The 18,074-nt window shown below is 47.1% G+C and overlaps 1 protein-coding gene across 4 annotated transcripts in view; it reads left to right on the top strand.

Annotated features, from left to right (window-relative positions):
• Positions 1-18,074, top strand: part of PHC2 (polyhomeotic homolog 2) — a 49,496-nt gene that overhangs the window by 19,692 nt on the left and 11,730 nt on the right. Inside the window, exons 7-8 of one of the 4 annotated variants that reach the window (XM_036347191.1) lie at positions 1,165-1,580; positions 1,837-2,002. In XM_036347191.1, the coding sequence (XP_036203084.1) occupies positions 1,165-1,580; positions 1,837-2,002 (582 nt within the window). Of the gene's footprint in view, positions 1-1,164; positions 1,581-1,836; positions 2,003-6,833; positions 7,134-7,861; positions 10,616-11,239; positions 11,447-18,074 lie in introns of those variants that run through there. The other 3 variants (XM_036347189.1, XM_036347188.1, XM_036347190.1) reach the window with 3 other exon arrangements.

Raw genomic sequence — 18,074 nt, 5'->3', positions numbered from 1 at the left:
CCTGTGGGCCACCCACATTCGCTCTCTTTCTGCCTGCAACAGTCCGTCACCAGGGACCACTTTGTTTTTCCTTAATGCCTCTTGTTTCAGACCTGGGTTTCAGTCGAATGTCCTGAAACGCTACTGTATACAAGGCATGAGATAGACCCGGAAGGGAATACTAAAAATCCTCACCTCAAAAGGTCAGCCTGGTTAAAATGCAGGGAGAGAAGGCCAGCAGTGAATGCCAAAAATGACAATAAGTTTCCTTACTTAGCACCCATCTAGTGTCAGGCATGAGGTTCTGGATAAAGAGATACCTGACAGCTTTGATGCCACGGGGTTTATGATCTGGAAGGAAAGAGAGCTAAGAACAGTTGTAGCTCACTGTAATATTGCTGATTCTGATAGAGGTAAGCCCAAGATACTTTGAGAATCCAAGCCAGCCCTGAAATAATGATTTTAATTATAGCTAGAAATGCTTGAACAGGACTGGGTGCCAGACACTGAGCTGTGCACATCATGTCATTTTCTCTCATTTTATTTGCACAGTTTTGTTTGTGTCTTATTTCATCCTTACAACTTTCTGGGTAGGAACTATCTTTATTTCTAATTTTTAGACAAGGAAGCTGAGGCCCAGAGAGGTTGCGCACATAGCCCAACGTCCCAGAGTATGCAACAGAAGGTGCTGGTAGCCCGGCCCTGGTCTGCCTCCTGCCACAGTCTGAGGACCACTGTGTGCAACTGGTGCTTCCTGGAGGAGGCCAGCCTGGGCTGAGCAGAGGGTGAATAAGAACGAGCCAGATAGAGCTGGGTTGGGCAATGGGAGGCTGCACGTATGGAAGGCATGGAAAAAAGCAAGCGAAGGGCCTGGAGAAGAGAGAGAACATGGCACCCTAGAGAAGCCCGCTGGAATGTCAAGGAAGGCTTCACAGAGGAGGTGAGTTTTGCATTGGGCTTTGAGGGACAGCCACAGGTCCAGTGTCGCAGCATAGGAGGAAAGCAAGAAAACAGAGAGAGAGAAAAAAACGGGCCATGACCAAGTCAGGCTCTAGGCTCTAGGTGAAAGCAATCCACACTGAGTTTGAGAAGCCTCCTTTATGTGGGCATGGGAGAGGGTCCATTTGGGGTGCTTTGCAGAGGACGAGGTCAAGCCACGCCCCCTCCCTGGTTTTTCCCCTTCAGCCTATGCTCAACTGCAGCCACACCAGCTCCTCTCCCAGCCGCCTTCAAAGCACCTGCAGCCCCAGTTTGTGATCCAGCAGCAGCAGCAGCAGCCAGCGCAGCAGCAGCAGCCCCAGCAAGCACGGCCCGCACTCCAAGCCCAGTCCCACCCCCAGCTCGCCTCCATCCCTCCGAGCTTGGCCCTGCAGCCCAGTCCCGAATCCCATGCCATGCCTCTAGGCCCAGTGACATCCACCCTGCCTCTCCAGTGTCCCACTGCCAACCTATACAAGCCTGGCAGCACTCAGCATTGCCACCCTCCCACGCCAGATGCTGGGCCTCACAATGGGTACCCTGAGGGCCTGTCCCACACCCCTCAACGCAGGTTCCAGCACGCTTCCGCTGTCATCCTACAGCTACAGCCTGCGTCACCAGTGGTGAGTAAGACGATCCCAGGTGCGGGGAACAAATGGGGGCCACAGCTCAGGTAATCCCACAGCCCTACGGGGACGTGTTTCCAGGTGGGGTGAGTGGTGAAGACCTCTGGATATTCCAGAAAGGGGCCTCTCTCTAACGTGGGGCTGGCTAAATCTTAATGTCCTTGTCTTCTACCCAAGCTCCACGGAAGCAGGGAAGTGTCCAGAATGTAAAGGCAGTTCATGAGAAGATCATCCCTGTCCTGTGTCTTAACAGCCCCAGCAGTGCACCCCAGAGGACTGGAAGGAAGTGGTACCTGGGGAGAAGAGTCTGCCTGAGGCTCGGTCCCGCCCATCACCGCATCAGCAAGCCATTGTCACTGCCATGCCCAGCGGTCTGCCTGTACCCAAGAGCCCTAATATCCAGCAGATCCCAGCTCACGGTATGAAGTGAAGTGGGGCCCTTGGGGGAGGGGAGAGAGCTGGCCTTCCTTGCCATCCCCTGGCACATTATAGTTGGGCCACTAGAATGGAAGGGGAAACTATTGTAAACCAAAGAGGCAACGAGGAAACTGGGTAGGTAAAGATGGAGGGAAGAGAAGATGAACCAAGGATAAAGGAAAGGGGGCCTAGAAGGTATAAGATAAAAGGCTAGAGAAAGGAGAGTTGAAAATCCTAGATGCAGACTCAGGCCTACATGTCATTGCTGTCAGATGTGTCTACACATCCATATGCTAGCTGGGGAGCTCAGCAGGTATTCAGTTGTCTTTGTTTTCTGCTTCATTGGTAGGAGAGGAGTTCTTGACATTGGAAATATGACAAGATGGCTGTGTAGCTCCAAGATAAGGGAAATAAATGCCTAGGGGGAGCTGGAAAGGGATTCAGAATGAGTTCAGCTTGTGGAGAGCATTTTTGAAGGAACAGTGCTCGGCTGGGACCCCATCTGTCTGCCTGTGAGTGCCCAGCGACAAGTGGGTTTTCCCATGGCCTAGGTTTCAGAAGATTCCGCTGGATCCTTCTACCCTGGTGGGAGAGTCACAGCAGTAGTTCTGCCTTTGCAGCAATCCATTTGCTTTCCTTCCCTCCCTGCCAGTGTGCACAGCAATCTTGGCCCAGATTTCAGTGACATTCTGAGCCATTTGCTGCCTACAACTCAGGGTGGCAGTTCCAGTCATTGGACTGTGTGTTGGGGTGAGGGTGGGGAGAGCCAAAAGAAAGTTTGGAAATGGAAGGACAAAATGGGGGGGGGGGTGTAATAAATGTCCTATAATGAATGGAAGACAGGATCAAGGAAAAGGAAAGCAAAGGAATATGGAGAAAGAACATTAGAAAAAGTAAAAGACAGGAAGGAGTTCATTGTTCTCTTGGCACTTGCAAGATTCATCGTTTTGAAAAGCAGCCGTTCCATTGTGGAATTGCTCTAATGATCAGAAAGTGACTCTTCAAATTAAGTCCAAATCTGCTCCCCTGGAACTTCTACTACTGGTTGTGATTGTCTTGTGAATTATAACAGAGTCCATCTCCTACTGTGGTTGTAGACAGTTATCATGTCTCTTTCCTCTCCCTCCCAATCAGCCCTGGCTGGTGTTGCTCACTGGTTAAAGTGTCAGTCCGAGCACCAAAGGGTCATGGGTTCAATTCCCAGTCAAGGGCAAGACCCTGGTCAGGGTGCATGCGGCAACCAATCCATATGTCTCTCTCACATCAATGCTTTTCTCCTCTCTCTCCTCTGTCTTTCCCCTCCCTCCTTCTTTTCCACTCTCTCTGAAAAGCAATGGGGAAAATCTCCTCTGGTGAGGATTAATGAGAGAGAGAGAGAGAGAGAGAGAGAGAGAGAGAGAGAGAGAGAGAGAGAGAGAGAGAGAATATCCAGTCTAAAGGCTGAGACTTTTTTTTTTTTTTTACCTATTACATGTCAAAACCTCCTATTCCCTATTCCCGCTGTTCTGGTTATTCTTGTCTAGGCACTTTCCACCTTTTCATTAATTCCCTTCAAGTGTGATCCACAAAATTAAGCACCTTAATTCCAAATATAAAAGGCCACAAGTCACAGTAAGTTGGGACTTGGGTCGCTGTACTAGCCCTTCAAGGGGCAGGCAGGACTGTTTTCCAGATCTACATGGTATGGTAGGGAGGAACTGACATTTATTGAACACCTACTATGTGTCCAGTACTGTTCTAAGTTTTCCTTTACCCATGATAATAAGGCCACGAAAGAAATGTTATGGCCCCAGTATTTCGAGGAGAAAACAAAAAGCTTGAAGAGGCTTCAGGTCACACAGCTATGAAAGCACCATGACTCTGGCTCCAGTGTCACCTTCCTTCATCAGGAAGTTGCACCCAGGGCCCCACATCAACTGCTCCAACCCAGGGGGATGACACTGTTGGGCCACAGAGCATTGTGTCACCTGAATTCCTGATGGTTGGGTCAGCTTTTGTGTCTGCTTTTGTTTTTGAGGTTTCTTTTTACATGGACTGCTCTCACTCCAGGTCTCCCCAGTCCCAAACACATACAATTTATATTTTGTGCCAATGTCTAGCTAATGACATGTGTTAAATATCTTGCGAATTTAGCCCAGAGTTCCAGCCTAGTAAGAAAATGGTAATAGTTAATAGCTAACATTTACTGGGCCCTCTCTGTCAGAGTTTACATGTATTTCCTCATTTAAACCTGACAGTAACCCTCTGAAGCAGAAACTTTTATCATCCCCATTTTAAAGATAAGAAAACCGAGGCACAGAAAGAATATGTGGTGGGGCAGAAATGTTTCATATCTGAATTTTGTTATTCATTATATAATGCCTCTGCTAACTTTGCCATCTATCAATTATATAGCATGTTTTCTTTGTCTTTAACCAATTTGCTGATAGAAATGTTGAATAGGACCCAAATGAGGACACATGCCCTGTCTACAGGTTGGTGATAATCAATATTCTTTGTTCAATTATTTGTTATCCAATAACCCTTAAATGAACTGACATTTGCCTACCTTTCTCCACCTTGTCTACAAAGCCCTCAAAAAATCTCTTTCTGTAATCTAATCAAGATGATATACACATAACAGGCATCCTGCCCCAAAAGGACTATCTAAGGAGAGAAGTAAGCTTTGCACAGTGGAAACAATGGTCAGCCACCCAGCACTTAACTGTATAACCATCCTGTATCTATCTGAATGCTTGCTCTGTGCAAAGCACTGTGGGATGGGAGGTAATACATAGAGTAAAAAAGATTTGTACCCTGCCTTCAAGGAGCTTCAGTTCTGCTGGGAAAGATGATAAATGCACAGGGGAGGGGGGACATATACAATAAAAACTAAAATGTGATAAATGCTATAGAAGGATTATAGGCAAGTGCTATAAGAGGGAAGAGTTACTATCAAGTACAAATTATCAGGATAGACTGCAGAGAAATGGCATTGTTCTAGAGCAGGGGTTAGCAAACTGTATCCCAAGGCCCAAATCCATCACATCACCAGCTTGGTTTTATTATTATTATTATTTGTTTTGGTTGTGTGTGTGTGTTTAATCCTTTCCTGAGGATATTTCCCCATTGATTAGAGAGAGTGGAAGGGGGGTTAGGGAGAGGGAGAGGGAGAGGGAGAGGGAGAGGGAGAGGGAGGGAGGGAGGGAGGGAGGGAGAGAGAGAGAGAGAGAGAGAGAGAGAGAGAGAGAGAGAGAGAGAGAGAAACATCAATGTGAGAGAGAAACATTAGTTGGTTGCTTTCTGTACATGCTCTGAGCAGGGATTGAACCCACAACCTGAGTATGTTCCTGGGAATCGAACCGGCAACCTTTGGGTGCACAGGACGATGCTCAACCAACTGAGCCACTCAGACACAGCACATCACTATTTTTTTGTACAGCCCAGAAGTTATTGATGGTTTTTACATTTTAAGATGTTTAAGAATAAAAAGAATAGTCTTCATGATACATGAAAATTATAAAAAATCCAAATTTCAGGGTTCATAAATAAAGTTTTATTGGAGCACAGCCACCTGTATTCATGGACATATTATCTATGGTTGCTTTCCTGCTACAACAGCAGAGCTGAGTAGTTGCCACAGAAACCGTATGTTCTGTAAAGTCTAAAACATTTACTATCTGGTCCCTTACAGAAGTTTGTCGGCCAGCTCTTGCATCTTGACCTTGAAGGATAGGTAGGACCTGGACATGCAGAGTTGGGAAAAGGGCATTCCAGGAGGGAGTCGTGGAAGTAGAGGTAGGGAGTCAGGAAGATGTGGGCATGTTTGGAGAATAGAGAGAAGCTGTGTATTCGATCCTATGTTACCTTCTTTTATAAAACAAAATATATGTCTAAGAAATGTAAAGACAGAAATGTGAATATTAATGAAAAAGGGCTTTGGAAATTTGAAAAATACTAGAGGGGAAAGGGAATGGGGAAAAGAGAAAGGGGGTGAAGTAAACAATCAAGAAACATAAAATAAATGTAAAACGTGGAAACAAAGACAAAGGGATGAGGGAGACCTAATGGGAAAAGAGAGAGAATGTGAATGCAAAAAAATAAATAAAAAGTCAAGACAATGGGAAAATGTTGGGAATAGTGAGCGAGCAATCATGGAGAGATTCGAGTTGTCTTCTCAGCACAAAGCTGGGAGTGGGGAGTGAGCTTGTGACTCACTTATGGCTTTTGTATCCCCCACAGCTCCTAGCATATCTACTGAATGACTGTACTTCGCCAGGACCATTCCGTTTAAAGCAGTGTGGTTTAGGAAGAGAAAGTAACCTTTATTGGGCTCCAACTGTGTGCCAGGCACTGCTGGCACTTTGTGTAAATGTCCTCAGGTAACCTCCACAGTAAGCCTAACAGTCGCATTATTCCCGTTTATGGAGGTGTAGCCGGGTCGCTTCGGTCATTACTTAACCTCTCTGATCCTGTCCCCGTGGGGGCGGATAATGACTCCTGTGGGGCCGTTGCGAACACGCAGAGCGCGCGCACGCAGAGCTTGGCACGCACCGAGCAGGCATTGCTTGCAGTTACTATTATTGCCTCCGTATTGGCCCAGGCGGGAGGCCAGGCCACCGCGCCGCTGGGGACTTGCGGCCCGGCGAGGGCAGACGTCCTCGGGGCGCCGCTGGCCTCCCCGCACCGAAAGCCCAGGTCCCTAACCGCCGCGGGGCGGGCGGGGCGACCGCACAAAGGAAGCGCGCGGCCCGGCTTCCGCGCCGGGGCCCCGCCTCCCGGAGGCCCCGCCCCGCCCCGCGCGCCCCAGGCCCCGCCCCGCGCCTCACTCCGCCCCCGGCGGAGGCGGCCGCGGGAGCCCAGCCGGGACGCGCCGCATTGTCTCCACGGCGGCTGCAGCCCTCGAGCGCCCGCCGCGCGCGCGCAATCCAGCCGTTGCCCGCGCCCCCGCCCCGGCCTCGCGCCCCCGCCGCCCTTTGTTGTCGCCGGCCCGGCCGGTGCGGTCGGATGCGCCGCGGCAGCCCCGGGCCCCGGCTCGGAGGCTCCCGGCGGAGAGGAGGCGGCCCGCCCGGGCCCGGGACTCCGCGCGAGGCGGCGCCCGGCCAAGGGGCTGCGTAGGCCCCGCCCGGCCAGGCCCAGCCGGGCCCTGGACAGGTCAGTGCCCGCGCGGGGGAGGGGGTCTTGCCAGGAGGGGTCCGCGGCCCGCGCTCCTCGCGCTGGAAACCGGGCACCGCCCTCCGGTGCCACTCCCGGCCCGGGCCTACTCGGCTGCCAGGCCGTGCCAGCCCGCGGCTCTCGCCCTCTCGGCGCCTGAGTGGTGTCCTGCGCCTCCTCCCCTCGTCGGGGACCCTGCCTGCCCCGCACTCCCCCTGAAGCCTCGGTGTCAGCCTGGCGAGCCCAACGCTTCCGTGTGTCCCGTCCCTACCCCGAGCCCCCGCACACCCCGCCCCCGCCCTCCCGGGACGGCGAGTTGCGGGGGATGGACGTCCCTTTTAAGGAGCAAGGCTGCTGTGCTCCACCGACCGGGGACTTCTGTCTTGGAGGGCCTGAGGCTTCGCCGGAGAGTTTTGTTTTTAATCTAGTTCAGTTTTTAATTGGATGGAAAGGGACAAGCTGTTCTGTGTCTGTCCTCTCCTTTCCCATTTTTAGAAGAGCATTTTCTCTCCTCAGACCAAATGATGGTGTTCTAATATTGTTGGTCCTTTACATCGGGATTTGTGAGGTTCGCTATTTAAATTGAAGTGCACAGAGGGAATGATTAGCCCAAGGTCAGGTTGCAAAGAATGGTGAAGCTACAATCTGAACTTATATCCGTCTGTGCCCCCCCCCCCCCCGCTCCCTCCCCGCCCCGCCTTCGATACCTGGACCGATTTCACTGAAGCGACTGACATGCTTTCAGTTCTGATCAACTTTCCTTTCCTTCGTGCTCCATACTTAGAATGTTTACCTTTTTCCTGTGCTGTCTTCAGACACACATTCTTTTTCCTGCTTTACCAGTGACAGCTTTCTCCTCCCATATCTCCCATCCTAGGTTTTTAATCCCCTCTATTAGCATATTGGGCCCAGAGGATCCTTGTAGTGAAATAAGCTACCGACCTAAATGCACCATATGCCCTCGATTTTTCTAGGACAGCCCCAATGTAAAATATTCCATCTATTGTCTGTCAGCCCGCGTGTCTCGATTTTGATTTAGAAAATAGTCACTTTAGCTGTATCTAGCCTGCTGTCCTGGCCTTTTCCAGCCTTTTGGCTCTGGTGCATAACGGTAATCCAATTATCATTCACCTGGGATTTTTCTTCCCCTTCTGAGTCAACCCAAATGTTGGAACTGCCAGGATTTCTAGGGGTGCCTGAATACTACAGGCTAGTGGGGAAAGGGAATGCCTTCTTACTCCTTTATTTCTGTCCCCTCCCCATCTTTTATACCAGTACAGGGAAGCTTTTATACACCTGGCAGTGTCCATTGATTAAGGCTCAGGTTTAAGTCATGAGGGATGTAGGGCTTTATGTCATTTGATTCTAGAATAGAAATAACTTACTGTATTGGTTATAGGGCAAGAGATTCTATCTTGAGTCTTAAGAAACCTGCCTGCACAAGTTTCTTAAGTAGTTTTGGTTTCATTGAGTTACATTTTACAGACCTCTGTTAGGCTTCTTCATATAAAGAAAGCACTTGCTAGGCACTGAGGAAAATGTAAAAGTGATTTCTCCACACAGCCCCGACATCTGGATCTGTATTTGGAAATGCCCACACTTTTGAGTCAGCTGATAAACTTGTTTTCCCCTGTTTCTGTACCTAAGTTCCAGTCCCTGCAAGGCGGGAGCCAGAGCTTCTGGTTTGGCTCATTCACAAGGGCTGGCTTGTTTCACAGAGGGTCCAGCAGATGGGCAGTGGTGCTCTTTTGGCACCTGCCCTTTCCAGGCACTTTTCATCACATGGTCTCTGCCTCTCAGCCCACCCAAGATCTTTTCCCGTGCACACTGGGGAAACATACCTTTTTTCTCCAGCCTTCGTCTTGAGAAAGCAGACAGTTTCTTCGTCCACTTTTCTGTTGTTCTTGAGTTGGTTTCTCAGTTATCCAACTGCATTTTTTTTTTTTAAATCCTCACCTGAGGATATGTTTTCATTGATTTTGAGAGACAGAGGAGACATTTGAGAGAGGAGCATCGATCCGCTGCCTCCTGCATCCGTTCCAACTGGGGATTAAACTTGCAACCCAGGCACGTTTCCCTGAAAGGAAATTGACCCCGCCACCTTTGGGTGTAGGGACGAAGTTCTTGCCAACTGAGCCACCCGGCCCGGGGCAGCCCAGGGCATCCGACTGCATTTTCATGAGTAAATCTCTCCTGGTCTCACCCTCTTCTTTATTTTTCTTGTTTTACTGAAGGTGGCACATAGATGCTAACTGAACATTGGTAATTCATCATGTACTCACCTACCAGACCTTTCCACTTCTCTTCCAGGTCCTGGCTTAATTTCTAATTTACCGTGTTAAGTGCACTCAATGTATATTATTCCACTTTCTTTAAAGTAAGGAGAAAAGGAAACTGTCCCGGGAATGATTCTCCTGGTTGTAGATCTCTTCAGCCATCTTTTCTCGGCATCTCAATGGTGGATAACTTTTTAGGAAGATGTTTTTAATGCTTCTCCAGACATACCTCCTCTGTCCCTGGCTTTCTAGTCTGAGCCAGTTGACCCTGAGACTTCTCTTCCTGCCACCAAAACCCCTTCCCCCATCTGTGACCCTGTGCCTGTTACTTGCTCTGGCTCAGCCCCAGAATCCACTCTTTTTCAGACCACATCCTTTTTCCTGCCTTACTCATTTCCTGTCTCAGATACTTTGGATCCCTTGGTTCTGATTTTTCCGAGGGAGAGAGAACAGACTAAGAGAAGAGGAATAAATAGATAAGTCATCTCACAAAATTGAACTGTTCTTGCCTCTGGTCTTGCATGCTCTCACACAGCTTGCCCCCCTCCCTGAGATTTCTTATTTAAGAAAAACAAGAACCAGTTACTATCTCAGAATCAAGAATTCATGAATGTTTTTTAATCTTTTTCCCTTTGTGAATGTATGCCTGCCTTAGACTCTTCCTCTAAGTCTTTGCCCTTCTTTGGTCTGTGGACCTCATGCTAGTCATTTGGTAACCATTTGCTGAATAAAGTTCACCCACTTCCTATGAAAGTCCTTCACTTACAGATAGCATGGAGCAGCAAGCCAAAATAAAGTAAAAACAAAAAACGGGAGAAGGATGGTGGTTCCAGTTCTGGTAATACTGTTCGTGTTAATATGCTACTTACCAAGAGGTATTTTCCCCCTCTTCTTGAGTTAGTCCAAGTTTATATTAAAGTTCTCCCAGCTGTTCAATGCCACTTAATCTCTAGACAGATTTGGTCCCACCCACTAAAAGATTCTCTTCCAAAAATATACATCTACTGAGATGAGAGTAGGGACGTGAGTCTTCATAAATGATAGTTTCTCTTTTATTCCTTTTATGCCATTTTGCAACTGGAAGATGAAGATGATTTTCTGTGGTCAGGAGGGAGCTCACTAAAGTGGTTGTAGAGAGATGCTTTTGTGTTTTCCGCCCCCATGGAAGTGCAGGGTGAGGACTGGCTGCTTATGCAATCCACTCTGGTGAGTCCTTTGTGCCAGTAACAGAAATGACTCCACAGTGATTTAGCAACTTGTTTGATGGTGATATCAAAGCCGGACTGCCCCTCAAGGCAGAGGTCTGAACATATGTAGATTTATGTTTTAAATATTTTTTTATGGCATGGTTTAAACTACAATGTGAGTCCCCAGTTTAAAAGACTGAATATGTTTTCTGTTTAAAAGAGTGCTTTTTTAAAACAACTATTTATTCACAACTTAAATAGGTGCAGGTTTCATTTTAAGCATTGACTTACTTTTAAATTTCAGTTTGAATTACTAGCTACATTAGATCACTGACTTGATATGTCAAACTATTCAGACACAGATCATCTTTAATTCAATTTCCTGACATTTTGCGAATAGATAGGAAAATAATCAACCATTTGTTTATCCAAGACAGAAGTCTTACAGATTCTGGACACTTTCCCATCAATAATATAGTTTTATAATCAATAATTATGCAATTTAAAATGGTTAGGTTTTGAAGATTAAAAGTAGAGTAAGAAACATAGCGTTACTTTAAATAATAAATTGTTGCTCTGTGATTCAGTGTAAGACCATCTTAGCCAGCATGGTAAACTTAGTATTTTTTTCTTCCCCTTCCAGATTATTTATAGCTAGTGGAAAAGGATGTGCTTTCCTACTCTTTGAGTCTCCAGATGATTTTTTTTTAGTTTAGATAAGTCCAAAAGAAGAGGACATTCTTTCTACATCTGCTAAAGAAATGATTGCTGTTAAACAGGCATCGCCAGTGCTCTAAGAGGAATCCACATGTTGAAAAGAGTCCCCGTTGCTGTTAGGATTTTCTTGAAAGCAAGTATCTGTTTCTTGAATGACTTTCTTCACAGTAAAAGTTATTATACCTCCTCTTAAGAAAAGATGTGTTTTAGATGTCAGCTCTTCTCTGTACGTTAGGAGGTCCAGAGCCGATGCTGAGTATTGAGACTGTTGGCAAGAAAGTGAGAGTTTGTGACTGCTTTGAGTTATTTTTAAAGTTTTAGTTGCATGGCTATTATGTCTCAAGTACTATATAATTATCCCTAGTTAGTGATATCTTTAGCATATTTGAAACCATCATACATCGTCTGAGTCCACACCAGCTATATTAAGACATTTTTAAACAATTCAAGCAAATGACACTTTAAATTAATAACATGAATGTGAATCAAATACTTTTAAAATGAATTAAGTCCACATTTCCAGGACTCCAGTAATCAGTATTAATCTGTTCTGTCAGTTGATTTGTAGCAAAGTAGGGTGAGGGAAAGCTTAGACAATGGTTACAGGAAGGAAGCGCGGGGGATGGTTTCCAAGAACTGAAATTATCAGGAGGATTGATTTGCAAGGTATTATCCAGCCCATTATATAGATAAGACAACTGAGGCTTAGTATTCTCCCTCCCTCCTTCCCCGCCCCCAATCCTTCAGCCATTTATCTACATGATCCTACAGCTGGTAACCAAATAAATAAATAAGGCATCATTGCCTTTTCTTGTTGTCACCCTGAAAATAATTAGGGAATTTACTAAACATTCCTAGATATATATTTTTCTGGAGTGTAAACTGTTATAAATTCATCTCCCATGATTTTACCTTTAGCTATAAGAGGCTGGTTTCCTAATCTCTCAGATCTCAGTGATGTAACCCTTCTATGGCCAAGTCAGGTCAATTCCACTGTGTTGTACCTGCATTATCTTAATCCTCATGGAAGCCACATGAGACAGAGATTATACCCCATTTTGTAGATAAGGAAACAGGCCTTGAGTAACTTGTCCAGGATTACAAACTATGATTTAAGCCCAGAGTCTTTGTGATCCCCAAGTCTTAACTTCCATGTAGCCCAGCTTCTAAATGTAATCAGAGCCAGGGTTTTTCTTATACTCAAATATTTGCTGTAACCTTGCAAGACAGGCAGTGATCCTCATTTTTATAGATGGGAAAACTGAGGCTCAGAGCAGGTACCAATGCTTGAAGCTGCACAGGTGATCCACGATGGACCCAGACTGTGAACCCAAGTCTGACCAGATCTAGTGTTCTTTCCCCTGTGCCCTCTCCTTTCATCTCCTGCTGTGCTGATGCCTCTCCTGTTGGTTGCATTCTCCTTTGAAACCATAGTGTCTGCTAGAGCACTGTGACAGGAGACTATGTGGGGCCTGCACCTCGGCATGGGGTACACAGGACCGTCCCCATTTAAGCAGGACTCTGAAAACCCCGCCTGCCTGACGCCTCGAAGTCAGAGTAGCTGTTATTCCTGTCCTGTTGGACGTCCCCCTGTGGTCCTGCAGATGCTGCTGCTGAGTGTGATCTGGCTGTAGAGTTGCAGCACCCGCCTGACTGGGAAGCAGTTCTTGCAGCTGTTTGGAAATCCCCCACGGCTCTGGCTCTGTTGTCCTGAACCGCATGGGGGACGGTGGCTGTTCGCCCCATTGATTCCTTCATAGCTGGGGGTGGCAGCTTGGAAAACATTCAGCTGTTTACAATTCAGCTTATGTACACTTTAGCTGGGGATTGTGGGTGAGTGAGAAGGGCTGCTCTCTTTGCCTGTGTCCTAAGAGACAGCATGAAAGTCAGCTGTATGGTAATGGCTGCCAGTGAGGAGGAGGAGCCCTAACAGATGCCTCAGCCAGAGTCACTCAGCCCAGATGCTTAAGATCCGAGAAGCATGTCTGCTCTCCAATCCCCTTCAGCCAGACTCACAAGATCATTGTTCAGTGACACCGAGGGCAGGTCTGGGGCCACCTGGCTCGGCCTCCCGCTCATTCTGCCGGCCAGCTCACCCCTTTGCTCAGTAAAGTTCCCCAAAGGGGTCCGCCTGCCACCGCTGTCACTTCCCTCGGGGAGAGGTGCTTCAGGTCGGCCGCTCTTGTTTGCAGAGCCAGGAAGGTGCCCTGAGGAGCAGAATGTGGGTGGCATGTGTGTGAGAGCCTGCTGTGTATCCTCAGGGCAGGGACATCTTGGATGTCTGACAGCTTGGTCCTTAGCAGGATTGAAAAACTAGCAAACATTTGGCCTTGGTTCTTTCTGCCTTCTGGTACCTAGGGTCCTACAATTTCCCCACCACTAAGAGCTCCTTCTGTGTGTTTAGAAGATACTGTCTTCCAAGCAAATTGCATCTATTCCTCTTTGATTCTAAAATGCACAGTTAACTGTGCGCACTTTTCCTCCTCTGGAAAATGAAGATGTTATACGAGGCCCTTCCAACTCTAATCATCTGTGATCTCACACCCAGGATCCAAAATGATCGCTCTCCACCCCCGCGCCTCCCACTGAACCTTCTGTCCCAGCTCTGGGAAGAAAGCTATCTGCTTATCTAAGTGGTTCACAGTGAGGTGTGAATGACCGCAGGTGTATATTTGCATTTTAAAGAAGGTTGTTAACCAAATCAATCTCTTTAATTGATGGGCTCTGTCAGGATCCCGGGGTAGAGCTCCACTCCTCCCTCCCTCTTCCCCTCATACTACCCCCCACTTCATTTTCCTACCCTTCCCCTGGGAGAGTGGGGGGCTGGGGAGAGGGAAAGGAACCCCAACAGATTGGTGCTTATGAAATAGCTTACCTCCCTAACCTGCAGTGACACTAATTTTTTTAGGGGCCCAAATAAAGCTAAAATCCTAACGGGTGGCCCACAGACCTCTCCACAAGGACTGTGCCCTGCACCCTGGGCTTCCTGCGCTGTGGCTCTGCCCTCTGCTCAGACCAGGCACTGCATCAGCTGCTCTCTGGCCCAGGGGTGTGGTTGCCCTGGGGTCCCTTTGTAGGTGCTCCACTCAGGCTCTCCAGAGGGCAGTCCTTCAGGAATCCTGCTGTCACCCTCCAGGCCTCGTGTCTGGCCTGCTAAGCTGGGCACAGTGAGCAGGACTCTAGAGCCAGGAAGGGGCCTGGAGAGGACGCTCTGTGCGGTACAGGTGGCCTTGTTTTCCCATTTGCCCAGCAGAATTTGCTGCAGGCAAATGACCCATGTTATCACCTACTCTGCTTCCTTGAATTCTTTTAACTCCATTAGCTCTGGCTTACTCCTGCTATAGCCAAGCAAGGCTAGTTAGAAGCCTTGTTGAGCAAAATACTCTCTCCTGTTGTCTAGAGAAAGGAGGGAACGTGTTGGTCCAGCTGAGGGGGTGGAAGGAGAAGCTGTGCTTGCCCCCCATTTCCTCTGGAGTCAGATCTTCACGGCAAATAGAATGAGCAGCCAGGCCATCTGAGATAGCCACAGTAAATATTAGTACTAAATGTATTCCAGTATAACTGGTGATGTTGATGTCTTATCTGTGCATGTAAACAACATCAGAACTGGTTCTGAAGTGGTCCAGGTTTTGCATAGCTGGGGCCAGTATGACCTCTCTCTGCAGAGGGCAGGAGAGCTCAGCCTCTCTGGACATCTACCAGTGGTCCTTCGGGCCTGCCCATTTCCACAGGCAACTCCTGGCCTTTGCCCCTAGAGGTCATTGTGCCTTTCCAAGTGCCTGGAGCTGGCGTAAATGTTTCCCTGCCTTAACAGGAAGAAGTGGACCAAGGAATAGCTCTTAGGCTTCTTTATAGCCAGGTACCCAGAAATGCCACTCTTATTGACAGGCACCAGCCTAGCTGCTCTCAAACCATTATAGCCTCGGAAGTAATTTTACAAATCCCAGTTGCTCGCTGGCAAGTTGCTTATTTTGAGTCTAGGGAGACCTGTTGAAACCATGGTTTCATATATTCCAGTTTAACAGACATTAAGGGTCTGTCATATAGTGGACATTGCATTAGCCCCTGGAGATACAGAGGTGACTAAGATATAGCCCCTGCCTAAAGAAACGTGCTCTGCCTAGTGAAGGGGACCAACCCCGAAGCAGATCATTTCACAGACAAGGCCATTGTGGTCCTTCCCACATTATCCCGCCCCTATTAGGGCTATTTCTGCCAGAGCCTGAGTGAAACCAGAATTGAGAGCCACCCGAAAGGTTGAGACATTATGTAACGACTGCCCCAGACATACTGTTCTGTTCATTCTGGTCTGAATACTTGGCCCTTACGGTCAGCTTCAATTAAGGGCTAGATTCTACCTTCCCCCAGCGCCAGCACCACAGAAGCTTGGCTTTACTCCCACAGCCTCCTAGACTCATGGTGTCCTGGCCTTCCCCTTTCAGATTTCAGGTGCCTAACTCTGTACAAAGGCATTTGAGACCCCTGGGAATCCCAGGCATCCCTTGCAGCCTAGGACTGATCCAGAGAATTGAGAAAGGACAAATTCCAAACGGTAGAGTATTGCTTTGTCTCGGTCTTTTATCTGGCCTCCGGGCCAGCAGGGCAGGTTTCTGCAAGTTTCCCTATTAAGCTGCTTTTCCCCAAGCAGGCCGCAGAGCAGTCTGGGAGAGCGGGGAAGCAGATTAAATTAATCGCAGTGTGCTGAGCCTGGCGGGGGTGAGATTGTGTTTTGTCATTCCACAAATAGCCCAAACTCCTTTGTTACTAAAGCAGATGAGGAGGTATTTGCTACGAGATGAATGTGAAGCGAAGCAGTGTCTGCAAACCTGTGCCTTCATAAAACATGCTCTTCTGTCCCTTGGATTCTGTCTCTCCTGTAACGCGCCCCAGTGATAACGGGAGTGATAGTTTCTAATGTTATGGTGAAAGGGTTTCTCCGTTTGTTGGCTCTCTCGCCTCTGAGCTGGTGAAGGTATCTCTCACCACTGTATTTGGCATGAGGGAAGAATCTGACCTCAAAAGAGTTGTCCCGCCTTACAGTGTATATTAATAGGCACAGATCTGAGAGGCAGGAGGGAAGGGATGAGGGGAAAGGGGAGGAGTCCAGCAAAGATAGATCCCATGAAAGGAGACAAGGATCAGAGGCTGTTTGGTGGTGAGTAGCACTGAAAAGAGCAGGGGGTAGGAGTGATCCCAGAATTCAGGGAAGAATGGATTCATAAACTAAAGGAATTATAAACTAAAACACGGAAGTCACTAATTTCCCTCCACCTGTTCTCTTAATGTAACAAAAATCTTATCAACCTGATCTCTTACCAATACATTGCTATGTTTGCAGTAACTGGGTAGACTTTAAAAGATGCAGGCCAAGAAGACCTAGGATGATGATGAACTTGAATCCTTTTTATATACAAGAAACAGTTGGAAGAGCAGAGGGAGTTGGGCCTGGAGGAGAGAAGTATTCTGGGTCATGAGTGGCTTCTTCATGCCACTTGAGCATTTCCTAGTGTGCTAGCACTACACTGCTGTTGATTCATTATCTCATTTAGTCCTCACAGCGACACAGTGAGGTAAGTATTGTTATTGTCCTTATCTTACGCCAGTGAAACTGAGGCTCAAGGAACAATGAGGACTTGCCACTGACACTTCAGTGATAGAGAGACCAGCCTCTAAGACAGGTCCCAGCCCGTGTTTCTGCCCATCACACAAACAGGATTAGCCTTGTTCTGTGTGGTCTTAAGGAACACAGCCAGGATAAGTGGGCAGAAATTAACAGCAGATAGATGTGGGGCTCATTATAAGGAAGAACTTTTCATTGAACTGCCCAAGGTGGGAACAAACTACTTCAGAGATAGTGAGCTCCTTTGTCACAAAAGATATTTAAACAAATGCCCGGAAATCTCTGGGTGGGGGTATGACAGAGCAGGTGTAAGCAGTGGTGAGAGGATGCCCAGAATTTCTCATCTTGATTCTGTAATCTATGGTTCATAAGAGTAACCAGAGAATCTTTTACGAGGCTCTAATAAGGAAGAAATAGCCATCATCTAAAAATAAAATTTTAACTTACACAGTAAGCTTTCTAATTATCTATTCATCATTTTAAATAAAATATATACTCAATTTGAATTTTGAAAACATTTTTAAAGCAGAGGAAATGTAGTTATGTCAATGCAGAGTTAAATATTTAAAATTTAAGCGCAGAGAAAAGTAACTTGATTATGTAATTAACTCAGTCCACCTAGTTATTCATAGTTTATGAAAGAAAGTGTTTTTGTTTTTTGTTTTTTCAGTTCCCAAATGCCTTTCACGTTAGAAAGATTTCAAAAGAGGGGAAAGTTCCTATCTTTACAAAAAGAGCCAAAGCTTTAAATAATTCTCACAACCAAGAAGAAATTTTTCAAAGGCCATCAATTACACCTCTTGGATGACTCCTGCTCAGCAGTGAAGTTTATTAGAGTTGAATTAGGCAGGTCTGACTACTGGAGCATGTGTCGTAGCCACCAACTCTTTTTCATCAAAAAAGATTTATCCTGGCTTATTTGAGCATTGGGGCTACTAGTAAGAAATGAGCCAGTTATAAAGCTTTTCTAAAATGAGTTTATTTTGATTTCTCCATGCTGCATAATTAGACCCTGTTCCATCGTAGGATTTGAGATCTTTTTTAAAAAATATATTTTATTGATTTTTTACAGAGAGGAAGGGAGAGGGATAGAGAGTTAGAAACATCGATGAGCGAGAAACATCGATCAGCTGCCTCCTGC

This window comes from Myotis myotis, unplaced genomic scaffold (genome assembly GCF_014108235.1).
Source record: "Myotis myotis isolate mMyoMyo1 unplaced genomic scaffold, mMyoMyo1.p scaffold_m19_p_2, whole genome shotgun sequence".
In the NCBI taxonomy this organism is placed as follows: domain Eukaryota; kingdom Metazoa; phylum Chordata; class Mammalia; order Chiroptera; family Vespertilionidae; genus Myotis; species Myotis myotis.
This window is presented reverse-complemented; position numbering and strand designations above follow the sequence as displayed.